Source organism: Pseudorca crassidens, chromosome 10 (assembly GCF_039906515.1).
Source record: "Pseudorca crassidens isolate mPseCra1 chromosome 10, mPseCra1.hap1, whole genome shotgun sequence".
In the NCBI taxonomy this organism is placed as follows: Eukaryota; Metazoa; Chordata; class Mammalia; order Artiodactyla; family Delphinidae; genus Pseudorca; species Pseudorca crassidens.
Window position 1 is genome coordinate 100,126,708 of NC_090305.1, and position 18,165 is coordinate 100,144,872.

Sequence of the window (18,165 nt, forward strand, 5' to 3'; positions counted from 1 at the left end):
AAAGATTTTTGTTTACCAAACAGACTGCATTTGTTACTCATTAAAAGACTATGCAGTGAGTAGCAATAAAAAACGTGTGAAACCTGATTGATGAGAAGGTTGATGGTTACCTTGGTTTCTGTGATGTGATGGCAGATAAAGAAATGGCTGTTTCCATTTGGTGACAATGGCCACGGGCTCAGGGCTCTTTGTCGGCTTCTGTTAATTCCCTAGACAGCCGTGCCTGGAGCCCAGGGCTCAGAGGAGCTAGTGTCCGGCTGCTGCTTGTGGCTGTATTTGTTACTCATTAAAAGACTATGCAGTGAGTAGCAATAAAAAACGTGTGAAACCTGATTGATGAGAAGGTTGATGGTTACCTTGGTTTCTGTGATGTGATGGCAGATAAAGAAATGGCTGTTTCCATTTGGTGACAATGGCCACGGGCTCAGGGCTCTTTGTCGGCTTCTGTTAATTCCCTAGACAGCCGTGCCTGGAGCCCAGGGCTCAGAGGAGCTAGTGTCCGGCTGCTGCTTGTGGCTGTGGGGCTGTGGGTTGCCCAGGCTCCTGCACGGCTTCCCCTCCCTCACCCGCACGTTGGGTCAGAGCACACTGAGGGAGGGGCCCGTGGGGGAGGGTGCAGGGATGTGTGAAAAGTGAAGTTTCAGATAGTCTGGGATTTGGGACCTGTGGCCTGTGACCATGAGCCTGGGGTACTTGTTTCCCCAGAATAACTCATAGCATTTTATTTTAAAAATACTTTAAATTTCCATTCTGAGTTAAACACCTATTCATAGAATCCTTTTATTTTTCTTCTCCAACAGAGTTGGGATCTGGTGCAACAAACACAAAACTACCTGAAACTGCTGCTTTCCATAATTAACAGTGACGGTGAGTCCGCCTCTGCTTGCCTCAAGCCATGGGATCTTCTGGGTGTTCCCAGGTCTTGACATCGCAAATGTGTGTTTATTGGGGCCTTTTGCTCTATGGGAGAAGGATTTGGGGATTCCCTTGTCATTGGCAGATTTATTCCATGCCCAAAATTATGAACTTGTTACCATCTGAACCACATTCAGCTGGCCTTTGAGCTTTGAGCATCAGCCTTTTGTGTGGGGCTGCAGTGGCCTCTTTTGGTTCAGAAAGGTGAGAGAAAGTCAGTCCTGGCCTCTTCTTGGGCACACACAAGAGCCCCTGGAGGGCCTGTTCTCCAGAGGGTACTCCAGCCAGTTTGACTGTTTTGATTGGATGAGCCCATTATGCTCAGTGTCCTAGGGCGGTCTGACTCTGGTTCCTCCATATCAGTCAGGACCTGTGTGGGGTTGCACTTGCTTGAACAAATGGAAATGTATTCGTTTATTTAACCAAGGAGGCCCAAGAGCAGAGCCAGGTGCCAAATACCACAAAGCATCTCTCCTTGTCTCATACCCACTGTTTAGTTAGCTTCATGGCTGGCAATCGTTCCAGACTTGTTTCCTGCCATCTTAACCCCTCCAGAAGAGGGAGACGGCCTCTGTCCCAGAGCTCCCGCTCATTGCCTCAGTTTGGATCCAGTGCCCATCCTTGAACCGGTCACTGTGGCCAGGTTGGCAGAAACATCACATGCCTGCCTCTGGAGCTAGGCCGTGGTTCTGGGGTGGCCTGGCTCTCACCCCAGGCCAGGGCGGTGGCACATCCCCTTTTCATCAGCCCGTGTTTGCTTCTCTCCTGGGCCTCCCGTTCCACGTTCCTGTGTAGATGACAGCGGACTGCTAGTACACTGTATCTCAGGCTGGGACCGGACGCCCCTCTTCATCTCTCTCCTGCGCCTTTCCTTGTGGGCTGTGAGTATGGACGGGCTGGGCCGTGGGGTCAGGGAGCATTCAGAGGCCCTTTGTGAGTCCTGGGACTGTTTCCAGAAAGCAGAGAGGCTTCGGAGCGAGGGACCTCACGTGTCCAGAGCAGGTGTCGTGTTTAACCCCGCTCCGGGGGCTGTCAGGCAGCCTGGCTGTCACGGGGGCGGTGGTTGTGACTCAGCCCCCGAGGCCAGGAGGGGGCCGTCGTGGGGAGGCTTCTTTCTGATCTGGGCCCGTCTCTTCCAGGACGGGCTCATCCACGCATCCCTGAAGCCCGCTGAGATCCTCTACCTAACGGTGGCCTACGACTGGTTCCTCTTCGGGTGAGCCTTCGGGAACTGTCGGGCTGTGGGGTGCTCCAGTGCTTGGGAACCGCCTTTTTGTGTGCGTGGGTGTGGTGGCCCCTGTGACAGGGTTGAAGGCGAAGACGGTCCCACCCCCTTGGGAAGAGAGAAGGTGTGGTCGGGCCCACCTGAGGCTGGGGTGCCAAAGCCATGGGCTGTCCCTGTGGCTCTAGTCCCCCTTCATCCTCTTGTCTGGGAGGTGCTCGCTTTGACCTCCTCGGCTTCTTGTTTCAGGCACATGTTGGTAGATCGACTCAGCAAAGGAGAGGAGGTGAGTACTGCTCACTGTCTGCGGGCACACGTCAGGGCTCCGCGAGCTTGGGCTCTTTTACCCCCAAGAGGGACAGGGTGATGGTCTGTTTGGTGTCCACACTTTGGGGGCGGTTCCTTGCCTGGTGAGTGCTGGGATCAGGCAGAGTGGCAGGAAAAGCACCGGCACAGCAGCCCCGTTCTGAGCCTCAGTCCCCCTCTCTCACGGAGAGAACACTTACCTGTGACCTTCGTGTGTCAGTCCTCTTCCCCCCGTTCTGTGCCGGCCTTCTTATGAGTGACCTTGTTTTCTGCACTCAGCTCTGGAACCAGTTTACAAGTGCTTTCCTGTGCCCCTCACCCTCACAGCTAAAGCCAGAAGCTCTTCCCTGTCCTCCCTTGTCTCATCACACCCACTCGGCAGCTTTTAAGCCCCAGGGCCTTCCGTGCAAGCAGGGTCCTGCCAGCTCCTCACCCCCCGACCAATCCCGGCCAGCGGGCTGTGGGTCCCCTTCCTGTCCGCGCGCTGTCCCTCCTTCCTCCTCTCTGCCCTGTCCACGCCTTATCCTTAGCTACCTTTTTTAGTCTTTGGCTCTTCGGTACTCTTGTTTTCAGCCTGTTTTCCCTGCACACAGACCTGGAGTCGGACCTGAGTGTGAACCCCAGTTGTGCCACTTACTACCTGGGTGACCTTGGGTAATGTGATTAACCTTGAGTCTCCCGGTGTCGATTCTGCTGCCTCACAAAGAGAATGAGTCCAGATGCCCAGCGTGGGAGCTGCACGCAGTGTTGGCTCCCCCCCCATTTTCCTGAGGCATCTTTCTCACCCTCCTGAGGCTGCCTCTTTTCTGGGCATCTTATCTTGTGCATTCTTCTTTTGTTCCTCCCTCTCAGCTGCTCCTCTCCCCTTCTAAATCTCTTCGTTTGAGCACTTATTGCATCCGCCAGGACTGCAGAGCCCATAAGCCTGTTCCTCAGAGGCCTCCATGAGCTCTGTCAGAGGTGGTGACTTTGGCACTGAAATCCGCACGTAAAGCCCCTTTGCAGCCTCTCATTTTGAGATTTGCTGGAGCTGGCGCTCCAGTACCTGCTGACCCCCATGCTGTCTCCCCGTCCCCAGAGCAGGCCAGATTCCACCTTCAGAGACTGGGCAGGGGATGCGGCTGAGCCCAGTGGATTCTGGACTCAAACCCTGGCCACGTCTCAACATAAACAAGAGGGTCTTCTCAGCTGGGAGGGTTGGCAGGATGTGGGCTTTTCTCTTAGCCCTTCCTTCCTCCCCGCACACGCTCAAAACTCTGATACTTTAAAAACATGCAAAAAGCTGGGGCCTGTTAAACAGCTCCGTATCCCTCCTTTGCCTTTGAGGCTCTCAGAACACATTAGCATATTAAAGACTAAAAAATCTGTGGTGAAGACACCTATTTAATTTTATGTAACAGGGACTTCCCTGGCTGTCCAGTGGTTAGGACTCTGTGCTCAGGACTCCGTGCTTTCACTGCCAAGGGCCCAGGTTCAATCCCTGGTCAGGGAAGTAAAATCCCACAAGCTGTGCGGGGGCGGCCCACCAAAAAAGTTATGTAACAAAGTTTTCATACTGGCCTGACCTAGGCACCCTCCCTCCTTTTTTATTTTTTGAGGAGATCTTACGGGGCTCTGGGATACCCTGTGGGTGTTTTTCCAAGTGAGGGGTTGATGGACCACACCTTGCAGAATCAGCTGCAGAGACTGCATTGTGTGTACTTCACAGAGGCCCGTTGGACCAGGGCACTGGCTGGGAGGGAGAAGAGAGAACTTGCTCACGGAGCTGGGGATGCGGAGGCAGGGTCAGAGCTCAGGAGCCTCCTCCGGCTTTGCCTGCCTCAGACTTCGTCCTGCCCCTTACAGTTTCTGAACAGTGCAGGCCGCGGGCCAGGCAGTGGCTGCCCCTCAGCCCTGGTTCTCCTGAACCACTGTTTCCCGGTATTTCTTCTACAAAATCTGATCTCTTGCCCTTGCATTGTGTTCCTGCTGTGTCCATTAATCTTCTTGCCCCGAAATTCTCTCCCAGCTGTCCTTCCCTGTTAGCCTCTCTCCCTGGGGTTCTTAGGAGAGGCTGAGAGGGAGAAGAAGCTGTTCTCTTCCTCCTTTTCAGTAGCTTGAGAACATGTGTGTTCAGTTTGAAGATGGTTTGAAACATCACTGGCTTACCCTCTTGCGTTCTCAGGAAGGAAACGCCCTTCCTTCCTTGCCCCAGCCCAGGCACACCTGCCCGACCTCCTAAGCCTTCTCTACCGCCCGTACTGTTTCTACACCAGAATATCCAGCAGGGTCCCCAAAGCAGGGCTGCTGTCCATCAGGGGTTGACCAGGGTCACTGGTTGCCCTCTCCTGGGAGTTCTGCCACCTAGATTCTTCTCCCTGGAGACTGCTATCTTCTCATGTGTGCTGCTTTTTGGTCTCTCAGATTTTCTTCTTCTGCTTCAATTTTTTGAAGCATATCATCTCTGAGGAGTTCTCTGCTCTGAAGATACAGAGGTAAGGAGAGACCTGCTCTCACTGGGAGCAAGGTGCTCTGGAAAGGGCCACGCTAGGGCGGTGGGGGTCTTGCTTGCTGCCTTATCCCTGCCCTGCTTCCCTGCATGCTTGGCAGGCTGGCTTCCTGTCCCTGCCTTCCCTCTGAGGGCAGGTAGGGGTACCTGGGGAGGGCCAGCAGCTGAAGAGGCTCATCTTGTGACCAGGAGAGCAGGGCTCGTTGATGCAGGGAAAAGCCAGCCCAAGGATAGGGGGACTCCCAGCTCCCCATGCCACCGCCATGGCAGAAGCTTCTCCTGCCTGAGCTGACGGCTTCCTTCCCTGTGCTGCTGCAGAGGGGTGTCTGCACAGCCCACCGCCACAGAGCAGAGTCTGCTTCCAGCCTGGCAAACACAGGGGTCTTGCTTGGTAATTGCTTTAGGACCCCTGTGAGAGTAGGTGTCTTTGCTTGCTTTCCAAGTCCAAGCTTTCCAAGTCCAAGCTCCTAGTGTGCTGGACCAGACTTGAACTCTGAGGGCCACACTGACAGGGAGGCGGCAGGCTTTGCTGGCCTCAGAAGTGGGCCTGGCCTTTCTGCAACTCTGTGTCCATGAGTTTCCAGTGAGTTGGAGCTTCTTTCCCAGGTGGACAGCATGCAGGGGACGTGGGAGACCTCAGCCCAATCTGGAATTCACTGTCCTGGCTTCTGTTTATAGGAGGAAGAGTTTGCCAGCCCGGGATGCAGGCTTCACTGTGGAAGATATCTGCATGCTGAGTGAGTCATGGGCCCCAGCAGACTTCCTCTGTATATCTTTCTGACTATAGACCACATAGGGACTGCTTGTTCTAGAAACTTCTGTGTGGAAGAGGTGGGGGACCCCTAGCAGGAGAAGATGTTGTGCTGATTGATGGCACTGGCTTCTTTCAGGACGGAAGGATCGTGGCAGCACCACCAGCCTTGGCAGTGACTTCTCTCTGGTCATGGAGAGCTCCCCAGGAGCCGCCGGGAGCTTCACCTATGAGACCGTGGAGCTGGTCCCTGCAGGAGCACAGACTCAGGCAGCTTGGTGAGGGCCAGGCTGGAACTAAGCTTGCTAACAGCTGTGAGCCAGGGCTCCAGCTCCAGGGAGCCCCAGGAACAAAGGGGCCCCCGACAGTAGGCCTGAGAGCTGAGCTCCATGCCCTGCTGTCTCTACTGGGCCTCAGAGGCCAGCCATCTGGTTGGTGGGGGGCACTGCGGGATGAAGGAGGAAGCTGCAGGGCTGGGAAGACAGGGTCGGGTGAGGAGGGCGCTGGTGTTAAAGGGACTTCCTGGGGGTGCTCCCTTGTATCATTTGCCTGGGAGGTGGGGGGCCAGCTTAGAAAAAGAAAAAAGGGGTGAGTACAAAATAATGATTGGGAATTGGGAGCTTGTTGAGGGTCAGCTCCTTTGAGAATCAGATGACCTTCCCCGTGGACAAAGGGCTCAATATTTTTTATAACATTAGCAGGGAAAGTCAGTTACTAAAGTGTTAGTTAAGAATCTGTTTTCCAGCATGTGCACTGAGGCCAGCAGGCCAGTTTTGTTCAGACGTAACATTCCCTCTGTGAAGACGCAGCTCTCGCTGCCCGTGGCTGAGCCCAAGGGAGTGCTGAAGTATGCCCACTCCCATGTGGCATTTTTCCAGTGCAAGTAAAAAGTGGGCCCTGAGATTTAGTACAGGTGGGCAGAGGGTTTGCCTGAGGTGGCCCCTTAGCCAGCAGCCCTATCTTTCCACTGCAGGAGGAAGAGCCACTCATCCTCTCCACAGAGTGTGCTCTGGAACCGGCCGCAGCCCTCAGAGGACCGCCTGCCTTCCCACCAGGCACTGGTGGAAGCCAAGTCCTCCAGCTCCTCGTCCTCGAACCATTCTGACAACTTTTTCAGGCTGGGTAGCAGTCCCCTGGAGGTCCCCAAGCCCAGGTGAGGACCTCCAAAGTCCTAATGGTGGGGTGGCTAGCCCTTCCCTGTTAGTAAGGCTAGAGAGTGGGGTTCCAGGGCATGCGGCCTGGCAGGCAGTGTACCCAGGAGGCCAGAGGGGATCAACAAGCTTGCAGGCTCACGCACTGTTTGGAGGATGGGTTAATGTTTGGATACAGAGCAGGAGCTGGTTCGCAGAGGGGTTTGAGACTCCCCCTTCCCAGAGCCCTGGCGGATCGGTATCCAGAAGGTGTAGTAGTTGTGATGTCATGGGCAGGGAGTTGGGGCTGCCCCTCCCTCTTGCCTTTGCCAGGTCTCAGCCCCCCTGTGGACCTCACATTCTGATTAAAGAGATGGCGCTAGATCCTCCGAGGTGCTTCTGGCCCTCCCGTTTCTCGTCTGAATGGGTGGGGCACTGAAGAGGACAGACGGTAGGGAGCTAGGCTAGATGTGTGTGGCTGGGGCAAGCCTCGCTGGCCTGCACGTCTGGAAAGGGAACAGCTCAGCCAGGATGGACAGGTGTGGCTGGAGTGTGCTGCAGAACTGATGTTTCCTTGTTGAGGTTAAAGCTGAGCACTGGCCAGGGGCTTAGGGCTGAGGGATGGCCTGGCATTTGGGGGAGGCATTTCCTAGCTGACCCCATAACACTCCTTCCATGTCATACAGCCAGGGAAGGAGGCCTGTGAATTACTTTGTTTTCTAAGGCCTTGAGAATGTCTGGCCCTTCTGAAGAGAACAAAGAAGTGTGCGACTTAAGAGGTCCTTAATAAATTCCAGGGAGAAAAGACATTTAGCAGAAAGATCGTGAGCGTTGAAGTCCACTCTAGATTCAAGCCCAGCTCTGTTGGATACTGCTCCAGAATTTCAGGTCTTTCCTTGTGGCAGGCATGTTACCAAGGAGGAAACTGAACCCAAAGGTCACAAGCTTATTACAAAGAAAACCCTGAAACTTTGGGAACTCTCCTCCCATCACCGTCCTCTGGTTTTTCCTTTCTGGGCAAAAGCAAGCAATGGAGGAAGGTGCGGACGAGCACCCTCCCCACATAGGCTGAGCGGATGAGCTCTAGGTGAGTGGAGCTGCACTGTCCAGAGGGGTCCCGTGTGCTCACCTCTGAAGGTGAGCCCTTCAACTCGGAGCACTGCCATGTCCGTCAGCGCTGTAGCTGAGTCTGTTAAATAAAGGCCACAACCTCTCTGTCCCCACGGGTCTGGTGGAGGCAGCAGAGCGGAGAGGGTGCCGAGCACACAAGCCCACGTGCCGTGCTCATCCGCATCCTCTGTGCCACCCCGCGTGTCTCTGCAGCTTTCCTCAGGGCCCCTGTGGGCCTGCTGCGGCACTGCGTGACCCTTCCTCTTCTGGGCCGGAGCTCTTGCTCATCGTCCCTGCCTCCTTTTCTGCCTGTGCAACATCGCTGGACAACTGGGAAGGAAACCAGAAGATTCCTCCTGTCCCCTGGGTCCTCCCTGGTCTTAACTGTCCAGCTGTTGGGGGCTCCCCCACTGAGGCAGCACCCCATCATACACCGTAGCTTTTCATCATATTCCCTTCTTCCTGACAAAAGATCCTAGTTCGATCTCGTGGTCATTTCCCTCGGTCTCGCCACTGGTTATCTGCCTGCACTGGGGGCTCAGATGCTTATGGCTGGTCCAGGATGGTCCAGGAGGCTGAGGAGGATTGGGGGTGTCCTCCTGATCTCACGGCCCTGTGAGCTGGGGCCTGGTGAAGGAGGCTGGAATAACTGGGCCAAAATGGGGCGCCTTGGAAAGGCGTGAGGTGGACTGCTGTGAGGTGTTTGATGGCTCTGCTGGTTTATTCTGGGAGTGCCTGCTTGTAGCCAGGCTGGGCTGGCCAGGTGACAGGGTTCTGGATTGGCTGCTTGTTTGCCACAGGATTTGAAAGACTAGTTTATTCAGATTTGGAGCATTCTAATTATAATTACATATTTCCATTAACATTAAAATTAATTTAGTCTCTCTTATCTTAAAGTGCCTGAGGGATTCTGTCATTAGCTTTCCTGCTTCTCTAAGGTAACGACAGCCAATCAGCTTTTTAGTGCAGCAAAGGGAACTGTGTGGAAAGAAACCCTTTAGTAAAGCTATCTGTGACGGCCGAAATTCCCCTTACAGTGTGAATTCTCTGGGTTTCCTATGCTCCACATTCCCAAGTTCTACAAGTATATCTCTTTTAAGGTAGGACTTCCCTGTGAAAAGAATTGGTGAAGCTTTGTTCAAAGCTAAGAACTATGTGTCAGATTCAGAAGAAAGTTCTGTGGGGTGCTGACTCTTACCCAGTCCCAACCCCGTACCCTTCACTGGCAAGACTGGTGGCCCTTTTGCTTCATTAGCTGCTACTGCAGCAGCTTCTAATTGAGTTGCGTTTCTGGACCATTGTTAAATCTCTCGTCACCTGTAGGGCTGGGGGCTGGGAAGAGGCAGGACCAGTGCTCACATGCCTCTCTGAGCCCTGGTCAGTAAAGCGCCCTGCACCGTGTGTAGTCTTGGTCTCTGCTCCAGAGTCAGACATCTTTAGGGATGGGGGTTGCTAGCATAGCACTGTTGTGCCTGAGGAGGGATGGTGCTACCACTGAGCCAGCTGGAAGCCAAGCTGCCTGAAGAGCACGTGAACTTGGCTGAGGGACATCCAGCGGCCTGGTTGGTTAGCTAAGTGACAACGTAGGTGCCAACTCTGCTGCCCAGATAGCTGCTCTTTCCCCATCTTTCACCACCTACTAACTACTTGTTATGAGCAATGAGCTCTGTCCCCGGCTATGTTTAATGAGGCAGAGAAACCAGATTGCTTTCTGTAACACATAGGGTTCCTGTCTTAACGTTTGATGTGTTCTCCCATGGGGCCACAGCTTCAGACCAGAGATGAGCGGTGAGAAGCCTAAAGGCATTGCCAGCTTGAGACCCATAAGAGAAAACTTAGAGCCCCAAAAGACTTCTCCTTGGGCTGCTGCAGGAAAGCAGAGGTCCCTGGTTCACACAAACACACACACCCGCACAAACAGACACACAGACACACACATACCCCAATGCCTGAATTCCAGGCTGAGGGAAACTGATGACTTCAAGTCTGATGAATCTTGTCCTAGCCATTTTTGAAGTCACTTGTTCCGAGGAGTCAGGCCCTTGTTGAACCGAAGGATTCTTCCCTAAGGCCCCATTCCTGGAGGCGTTCACTTGGGCAGAGGCTGTGGGACCATCACCTGGAGGCTTGGTAGTGGTGGGGGGTAGGTACAAATTAGGTGACATTCAAGCTCTCTGAAAGGCTAGGATTCTGGGTCTTGGCTCAAATGTTCGTTCCCTGCATGACTTCAGACATGTCACTTGATAGCTTTGGGTTTCTTTTTTCTCATCATCAGAGGCTTAAATGGGCAACTAACTGCCCAGGTCCTTCCTAGCTATGAACCTTCAAGCCCTCTCTGTGAGCTGTCAGATCAGGTGCTTTTAGATGCAAGTAACAGAAAATCCATCTCAAAAGAGTTTAAACAATAAAGGAAAACCGCTGGTTTATGTTGGAAAAATGCAGCCTTCAGGCCCAGCTTCCTCAAGGTTCCAACTCCGTTTCCCTATGGTTCTTTCTCCTTGCCTCTTTCTACATGCTAGCTTTGTCTTCTGGCCAGCTTCCCTAATGGGGCCAGCTACTCCATGTGCTTCCTTTCTCACATCCAGGGACCACGTGAAGGCCTCTTTTCCAACCATAGATCAGAAACTCTGTGCTTGATTCCAGTTGGAAGTTGGAAGTGTCCATCCCCGAGTCAATCCCTGAGGCCTCCACCATCTCTTATCAGGAAGGAAGATCAGTGTACTATGCGGCTAGCATGGGTTTTGGTCAGACTGGGTTTCAATCCCAGCTTTGCCACTTCTAGCTGTGTGACTTGCAAAAAACACTTCCCTTCTGAGCTCAGTCTTTTTTATCCCATCTTTAAAGTGGCAGTAATGATCCTGGTCTCCATAAGTTTGGGTTTAAGTGAGATAATGGAGCAAAATACGTGGCACATAGTAATACTTATCCTTTCCATGAGTACTGGAAATGCTCAGTAAACTGTAGTTGTGGTTAAGACCCGTCCTTATCAGTCTCATTTCTGAAGGACTGTGGGCTGTGTCAGGGCACTGGGCAGCTAGGTAAAAGGCCAGATCAGGTACCTCAGGCCAGACCTCTTTCTCCTCGCCTCAGCTGTGTGGCTTGGGCCAGCTCTGCTTATATGGATACTCCTGTACCCCCTTCCAAAAGGACCAGCTAAAACACACTTGCCTGAGCTGGCCCACAGCAGGGGTCTGGCAGGTGTGGGGTAGGGTGGGGCCATTTAGCTCTGTTGGTGCTGTGAACAGGGGCTTAGGCCATACCCATCTAAGGGAGTGAAATGTTGCCAAGAAGCCAACCTCCTGGGCAGAGGTCTGGGCCCTCGGAATGTGGATGGATGACCTTGGAAGCACTGTCAGCTCCACAGTTGTCCAGTTTGAGGGCAGCTTGGCCCCATGTGCCCTCCAGTCCTGTAGGTAGGTCGGTGGAGGTAGATGCTGTGTTTGCACTCGAGTAAGGGTATAGGGCAGAAGAGCATGGGGTTGTATTAAGGCTGGTTGCGTTACCTGTGTACTGAGGCTAACTTGAAAGTTTTCCTTCCTTCTTTCACTCGGCAGGTGCAGGTGCTTCCTTCTCGTGACTGTTCCCTGTCATCTTTAGGTGCCCCCTCTAGCCAGCTACTCCAGATGTGTACTTACGAGGACCTCTTTGCTTAGCACAGCCCCTTGCTCTCAAACCCAGGAACGCAACGGTTGCTTTGCAACCCTTTGCTTGACAAAAGCCTCAAATACGAAGATTCATTTGGAGCCTGTGTGCTCACTCTTGAAAAAGATGCAAAAGATGGTTGGCTGCTTGCTGAGATTCCTTTGTGGCCCCTGGGATCATGTGCCCTGTTGCTGTCTGTGCTGCCTACTCCATACTACAGCTGTCCCCGGGCTGCTTCAAGCATGGCTCTTGCCTGGGGGTGCTACCTGCTGCACACGGGAAGTACAGGCAAGGGACTAGCCTAGGAGACCAAGAGCCCGTGCTGGGAACCTCTCTGTAACCATATTCCATCTGTCATTTTCCCATTGGAAGTGTGAGTCTCTGATAGCCCTGGGGAGTGGGGTTAGGAGCATAAGAAACCCCCATGTTCCCTGCCCCATAAGTCCCTCGTCCTACCCAGCCTCCTGTACTTCACATTACTTTCATTCCCTCAATACTCTGCTGTTTAGCAATTATTTTCCCGAAAACTGGAAAAGAAACTCTGCCTTACCTTAAAGTTTGAGCAGGAGGTGAGATTTGTGGAGCCAGGCTGCCCTCAAGAAGGGTTGCATTGACTGAAGACTCCAGCGTGACCCAGGGGAAGCACAGGGCAGGCACCACACGGTGGCATGTAGCTTGCTCTTGCATGTAGGCAGCAGTCTCTGATTTATAGACAGTTAAGGATCACCAGAGATACAGTGTCTGGCCTGAACCCTACCAAGTTTCTCCACGTAGGAAGAAGGAAGCCCTGCTTTGTCAGTCACTAGGGCTTCCACCAGGTAGCAGACCATGACCTGTCCTCATCCCCAGTGCTGCTGTCATACACCTTCCAGAGTAGAGCAGGAGCAATGAATATGGCAAGTCTCTATGTTGCAGGGTGGGTCCGATTCATGGCGGCTTTAACGTAGAAAGCTAGCTGTTTTCCCTGGTCTCAAGGTGGTTCTGTTGTACAGCAAATCTGTAATCAATCTTGGCTTTAAAAATCTATTCTTGCACTCTGTAGCCGTGGAACCTTGGGTGAGTGTCCTTACCTGTCTGGGCTGCCATTTTCCTTCCTCTAAGAAGGAGATGAGGGCTTCCCTGGTGGCGCAGTGGTTGGGAGTCCACCTGCTGATGCAGGGAACACGGGTTCGTGCCCCGGTCCGGGAGGATCCCACATGCCGTGGAGCGGCTGGGCCCGTGAGCCATGGCCGCTGAGCCTGCGCGTCTGGAGCCTGTGCTCTGCAACGGGAGAGGCCACAACAGTGAGAGGCCCGCGTACCACAAAAAAAAAAAAAAAGAAGATGATTTATGATCAGCAGAGATGCATTGCTGGCCAGAGCTGCACTCAGCTTGGCAACTACTTGAGGATAAGCTGGCCTGGGGACCCATGGGGACTGTCACCTCAGTCTAGGAGCCCTTGACTCCAGCTAACTGGGTGGGCCAAGGTCAATTAATTTTTCAGTATCCCACCCCCTGTACCACTATTCATGCTTCTGCTCTGTTTCTGGGTCCCTACAGGAGCACCTTCTGCTATTCTTGAATTAAAGAACAAAGGGTCAAGCATCAAAGATGATGCGCCTCTGGGGATTGGGACCTGGGGTAGCTGATGGAAGGGCCTTGTTTGATGTTTCCCTGTCTCCTCCCTTCCTCCCCCACCAGCTGGGCTACTGTCCAGAGACAGCAGAGAAGGCTGGGCTGTGAGTGGGGAGGTGGTGGTAGATTCCCAATACAGTTTTCCTCTCCCCGCACCCCCCAAACTTCTGCTTGAAAAAGGCCTGATGAAGTTGTCAAGTTGGCTGCCTGATTTCATTCCTTCCTCCTGGGCATAGCCAGTGAGTTTGCTGGGTTGATGCTTGTGAATACGAACTTTGGCTCCTGGAAGGCGCTGCAGAGGAAGAGGGCAGGGCTCAGGGCTCCCGTCACCTTCCTCTTCCATCTAGGTCACCGCCCGCACCGTCCCCAAGAGGCTTGTTCTCCCATCTCTACCATAGGACCTCAGTGGTCTGGGTTCTGCATTGCCACCCTGCCAATCTGCATGCCAGGGAGTGTGGGGTGATCCTGCCTCCCTGGTTCCTGGGGCATTCAGCCTTGCCCCCCTCCTTTTGGTGCTGTTGAGATTTGACTTGCTTTGTCAGCCAGAGCAGGCATGCCCTGATCCCAGGCTTTGGTTGCTGGCTCACCTTTGTCACCATGCTTTGCTCTTGTTCTTTTGCTCCTGTAAGTCTTTGCATGATACATTGTCCTCACAGCTGAGCCTGCCTTATGGTCTTTTTTTTTTTTTTTAATGAATTTATTTTATTTTATTTATTTACTTTTGGCTGCGTTGGGTCTTTGTTGCTGTGCGTGGACTTTCTCTAGTTGCGGCGAGCGGGGGCTACTCTTCATTAAGGTGCTCGGGCTTCTTATTGCAGTGGCCTCTCTCGCTGCAGAGCACAGGCCCCAGGCACGCAGGCCCAGCAGCTGTGGCTCGTGGGCTCCAGAGCTCAGGCTCAGCAGCTGCGGTGCATGGGCCCAGCTGCTCCGTGGCATGTGGGATCCTCCCAGACCAGGGCTCGAACCCGTGTCCCCTGCATTGGCAGGCAGATTCTTAACCACTGCGCCACCAGGGAAGTCCCTGCCTTGTGGTTTTTACTCTTCTTTCTTGGTCATAACCTGTCCAGCTGTTTGTGTACTTTTGGAGAAAATGGTTAACTTTACAGCTGCTCTACCAACAGACCCTTGTGGCCCAGTCCCAGGGCCACCGTAGCCTCCCCGCCCCACTCCTCCAGGGCCTCCCCTGTCAGGCATATGACTGACTACATCATCTCCCCTCTCTCTCCTCTCTGCCCCAGATCAGTGGACCATCCCCTGCCCGGATCCTCTCTCTCCACAGACTTTGGCAGCTGGCAGATGGTAACAGGCTGTGGCAGTATTCAGGAACGGGCTGTCCTGCACACAGACTCCTCTCTCCCTTTCAGCTTCCCGGATGAGCTCCCTAACAATTGTCTGTAAGTGTCTTGCTTGAGAAGACAGGATGCCCCGCCCCCACCCCACCCCACCCCGCCCGCCCGTATCAAAAGCTGGTGAGCCACTGAGTGCTGGCTAGGAATGAGGCAGCAGCAGGCCCCAGGGAGCTGGCCTGGGCTCCCTGCCCCTCCCGAGTGTCTCAGTTAAGTATACCTCACTGCTCCTGGACCCTGAGGTATGAAGGGGGCCTGATGGACTGCTCAGGAAGTGCGTTGGAGTGTGTTCACTCTCCCCAGCCTCTAAAACCCATCCATGGGTCTCTTGGGGCACACACCCTTAGGGAAAGCTGGCTGGACTCTAGCTATAAAAGATTCTATTTCTGTGCAAGGCTTTGCCTGACATGAGAACCCTTTGAAAGCAGAACAGTGGAGTAGTGAAAGTAGGTGTATGGTGGAGACCAGAGCCAAAACGGGTTAGCCTGAGGGCTGTGCTCCCAAGCAGAACCGAGCGTTCCTTGCTGTCCCCTCCCCCCTTTTGTCATCTGCTTTTGTCTCTGGTCAGGAAAGAAAATTGGACAGGGATGCCCATCCAAAGCCCAAGCCTGTAAAATCCTCTCCCTCCAAAGCTCCAATGCTGGACTTCCAGTTCTAGCAGAGCAGCTGCCTCTCTGGCTGCCGCCTGCCCCCTGCCTGCGCTGCTGTTTCACGGATGTCAGGCGGGGAGAGCCTCCGGTGGCCTGGGGAGCAGGATCTGCTTCTGGTCTGTGGCTGCCTAAGGGCCTTCGCCTCCCCACCGGGTGCTGGGTGTTCATCACCACCACCAGAATCCAGTTCATACCCTCCAGGGCTGACAGGTTGGAGGCAAGTTGCCCTTGGGAGTTGAGAAGGATTCCTGCTGAGGGCAAGCAGGGGCCAGACCTTGGGATTCCTAGATGGTGCTCACAGGCCCTGGCCCCGCAGCTAGGGAGTAGCCCAAGGACTTTAGAGGCCACTAGGGCCTGGTACAGCCTTCTCTATAGCCAGGCCCTTAAGCCAGAAACAAGATCTCTTAGATTTTTGAGGATTAAAGAAATAGATGTCTGCACCTTTCTGTAGGCTCTTCCTACTTCAGCCAGAGAGCCTAAGAGCTACCTCTGGAGGAAGCAGACATCTCTGCCCCTGCTTAATAGCACCCCTCACTTACCTGGTATTAGCCACTGAAGAGGGCAGCTCTAGCCCCAGATCCTACAATTTATGCCTTGAGTAGCTCTCTGTGCTCCCAGCCAACCCTCAGGTTAGGGGTGGTTCCCAGAGGAGGGCTAGGTTCTCCGTGATCCCATGGCCTCCAACACTGCAGGATGGGCCTAGGGTCAGGGTTGATTCCTGGTGAGGTCACATAGTATGTGGGTTCACTGCTTTGGCTTTGATGTCAGAGAAATTTAATCCAAATCCTAGCTGTTATGTTTACTAGCTCTGGGGACTTCCCTGGCAGTCCAGTGGTTAAGACTCTGCACTTCCACTTCAGGGGGGTACGGGTTCGATCCCTGGTTGGGGAACTAAGATCCCACATGCTGCATAGCCAAAAAAATAAAAAAAAAAAAAACCAATATGTTTACCAGCTCTGTCTTGGGATATCAGCCTTGACTTCTCTAGCCTGCTAGCTCATCTCTTGAGAGGGAATGGCACTATGGTAGCTCCAGTCTCCGCCTGCCATATGTCCTCAAGCGGATCACATACTCTCTCTGGGCTCCAGTTATCTTGTTTCTAAATAAGTTGTGATCTCTCCCCTTTCTGCCTCCTAAAAATAGGGGGCAATGAGAATGCATACATACGGACCTTTAGATATTCCCTGTGAATATGAACTACTATCTGTATTTCTCCTGGTTATATGCTCTCAGGAAAAGCTAAAGAAGCACACATGGTCTCCAGCCTATGTAAAACCTAATTAGGAAGTAAAGAAAATCCGGGGCCACGTATCTCCCCCACATGCCAAGAGAGACTTCGGAGTTGTTCATGGTATTGCAGGAATCCAGTATCAGCCCCATTTTCTTAGTGCTGCTGCTAGAGCTATTTGACTTTCCTTCGCCCTACAACCTGCTTCTGCTGCTGCTGCTGCTTCTCTCTCTCACTCTCTCTCACTCTCTCACTCTCTCTCACACACACACCCCACTCCCACCAATCTGTTTTCCCTGGGTCTGTTCTCCCCATACTTACCCCTGGACACTCACTTATCCTCATATCTCCATGTGCTACCCCAGGCCCTAGGTGCAAGTCATTTGGGCTTGGGAACTGGGGATATTGCTGCTGCTTCTAACAAATTTGCAGGAGGGGTTACCCAGTGATTGGTCTCTTAGGGGAAATTTTGGAGTGAGTTAGTGGTCAGGGCTGGTCTTTGTGCTTAGGTAGATGGGAATGTGAGGGCTCATCTCATGTGGGTCTGTGACCTTTCCTCTAATTCTGTGTCCCTCCTACCCCTAGACTTCAGAGGTTGAGTCCAGAGGTTGGGCGTGGCTGGTATCTCAGGCCTTTTCTATTAAAGACTCTTCAAGTCATCAAACAGCCTTACGTGGAATTCACACTTGTTGTTCCCCTTCTTGACTTGTGATAAGTGCCTGTAGAGGCCAGGGAAGGAAAAGCAGATAGAATGAGAAAAGAAGTCCTGCTGGAAAAGCCAGCACCTTCCTAGCTGTTTACCTGGGGACTGCAGTGACTGAAGGTGAGGGCTCTGGCCTCTCCAGATAGGAACAGCAGCCTGAGAGCTGAGAGAGAGTTTAAAAGAGGAACAGGGCCAAACATTTGGGGCCTGAACCACAAGTGTAGTATGGCCACGGGGCAGATGCTGGCCTTCTACTGAGGAATGCAGAAGGATAGGCAGTGTGGCGTCAGGATGAGAATGTTGGATCCTGCCCCAGGGTAATGCGTTAATTCTCTCTCTTTCCCTCCCTCCCTCCGCACAGGCTTACAGCCCTGAGTGAACGGGAGACTCGGCTACAGGAGGTGCGCTCAGCCTTCTTGGCTGCCTACAGCAGCACAGTGGGGCTTCGGGCAGCAGCCCCCAGTCCCTCCGGTGCCATCGGCCTGCTGGAGCAGTTTGTCCGTGGTGTTGGACTCCGGGGCACCAGCAGCAGCACGTTATGAAGCAGCCAGCTCATGACAGCTTCCTACTCCTCTCTCACCTGAGCCCTAAGCGGAATCAAAGCCATGCCCAGCCAAGGGGTGCTTCAAGGTGGGGGGAAATCTCCCCTTCTCCATCATGCACATGGCAGCCCCAAGGCTGAGCAGGGCCAAGGACGGGGTTCTCCCCCACCCCAGCTTCCTGACTGGTGTCCGCCACCCTACTTGTCACTGCCTCCCACCCACCTTAGTCTTTGCCAGGATTCCTTTCAACTCTCAGAACTATGTGGGGTTTCCCTGGGGCCTTGTGGAGGCCGAGACTTCACAAAAGACCCCCACTTTCCATTCTCGTCTCCTGGGGAGGAGGGGTCACCCGCGCTGAGAATGAGGCAGTTTTGACACAGATCACAAAATGAAATCAAAGCCTTTTTGAACAGCTACTCTATCGCATTATCATTTGGCTTCTGTCTTTGTGGAGTTATTTAGAAGGTTCTCCTTGTCCTTCTTTTTGCTGGGGGGAGGGGTACAGATGAAGCAGGAAG

The 18,165-nt window shown here is 53.4% G+C and overlaps 1 protein-coding gene across 19 annotated transcripts in view; it reads left to right on the forward strand.

The window, feature by feature from the left end:
- Positions 1–18,063, forward strand: part of MTMR14 (myotubularin related protein 14) — a 43,455-nt gene extending 25,392 nt beyond the window's left edge. For 7 of the 19 annotated variants that reach the window (XM_067755349.1, XM_067755348.1, XM_067755351.1 and 4 more), the window contains 10 exons: positions 801–867; positions 1,663–1,796; positions 2,055–2,131; positions 2,387–2,423; positions 4,847–4,917; positions 5,610–5,668; positions 5,822–5,960; positions 6,656–6,835; positions 14,417–14,572; positions 17,467–18,063. In XM_067755349.1, coding sequence (XP_067611450.1) covers positions 801–867; positions 1,663–1,796; positions 2,055–2,131; positions 2,387–2,423; positions 4,847–4,917; positions 5,610–5,668; positions 5,822–5,960; positions 6,656–6,835; positions 14,417–14,572; positions 17,467–17,647 — 1,101 coding nt within the window. In that variant the 3' untranslated portion in view covers positions 17,648–18,063. The remainder of the gene's footprint in view (positions 1–800; positions 868–1,662; positions 1,797–2,054; positions 2,132–2,386; positions 2,424–4,846; positions 4,918–5,609; positions 5,669–5,821; positions 5,961–6,655; positions 6,836–14,416; positions 14,573–17,466) is intronic. The other 12 variants (XM_067755350.1, XM_067755352.1, XM_067755354.1 and 9 more) reach the window with 6 other exon arrangements.
- Positions 18,064–18,165: the final 102 nt, after the last annotated feature.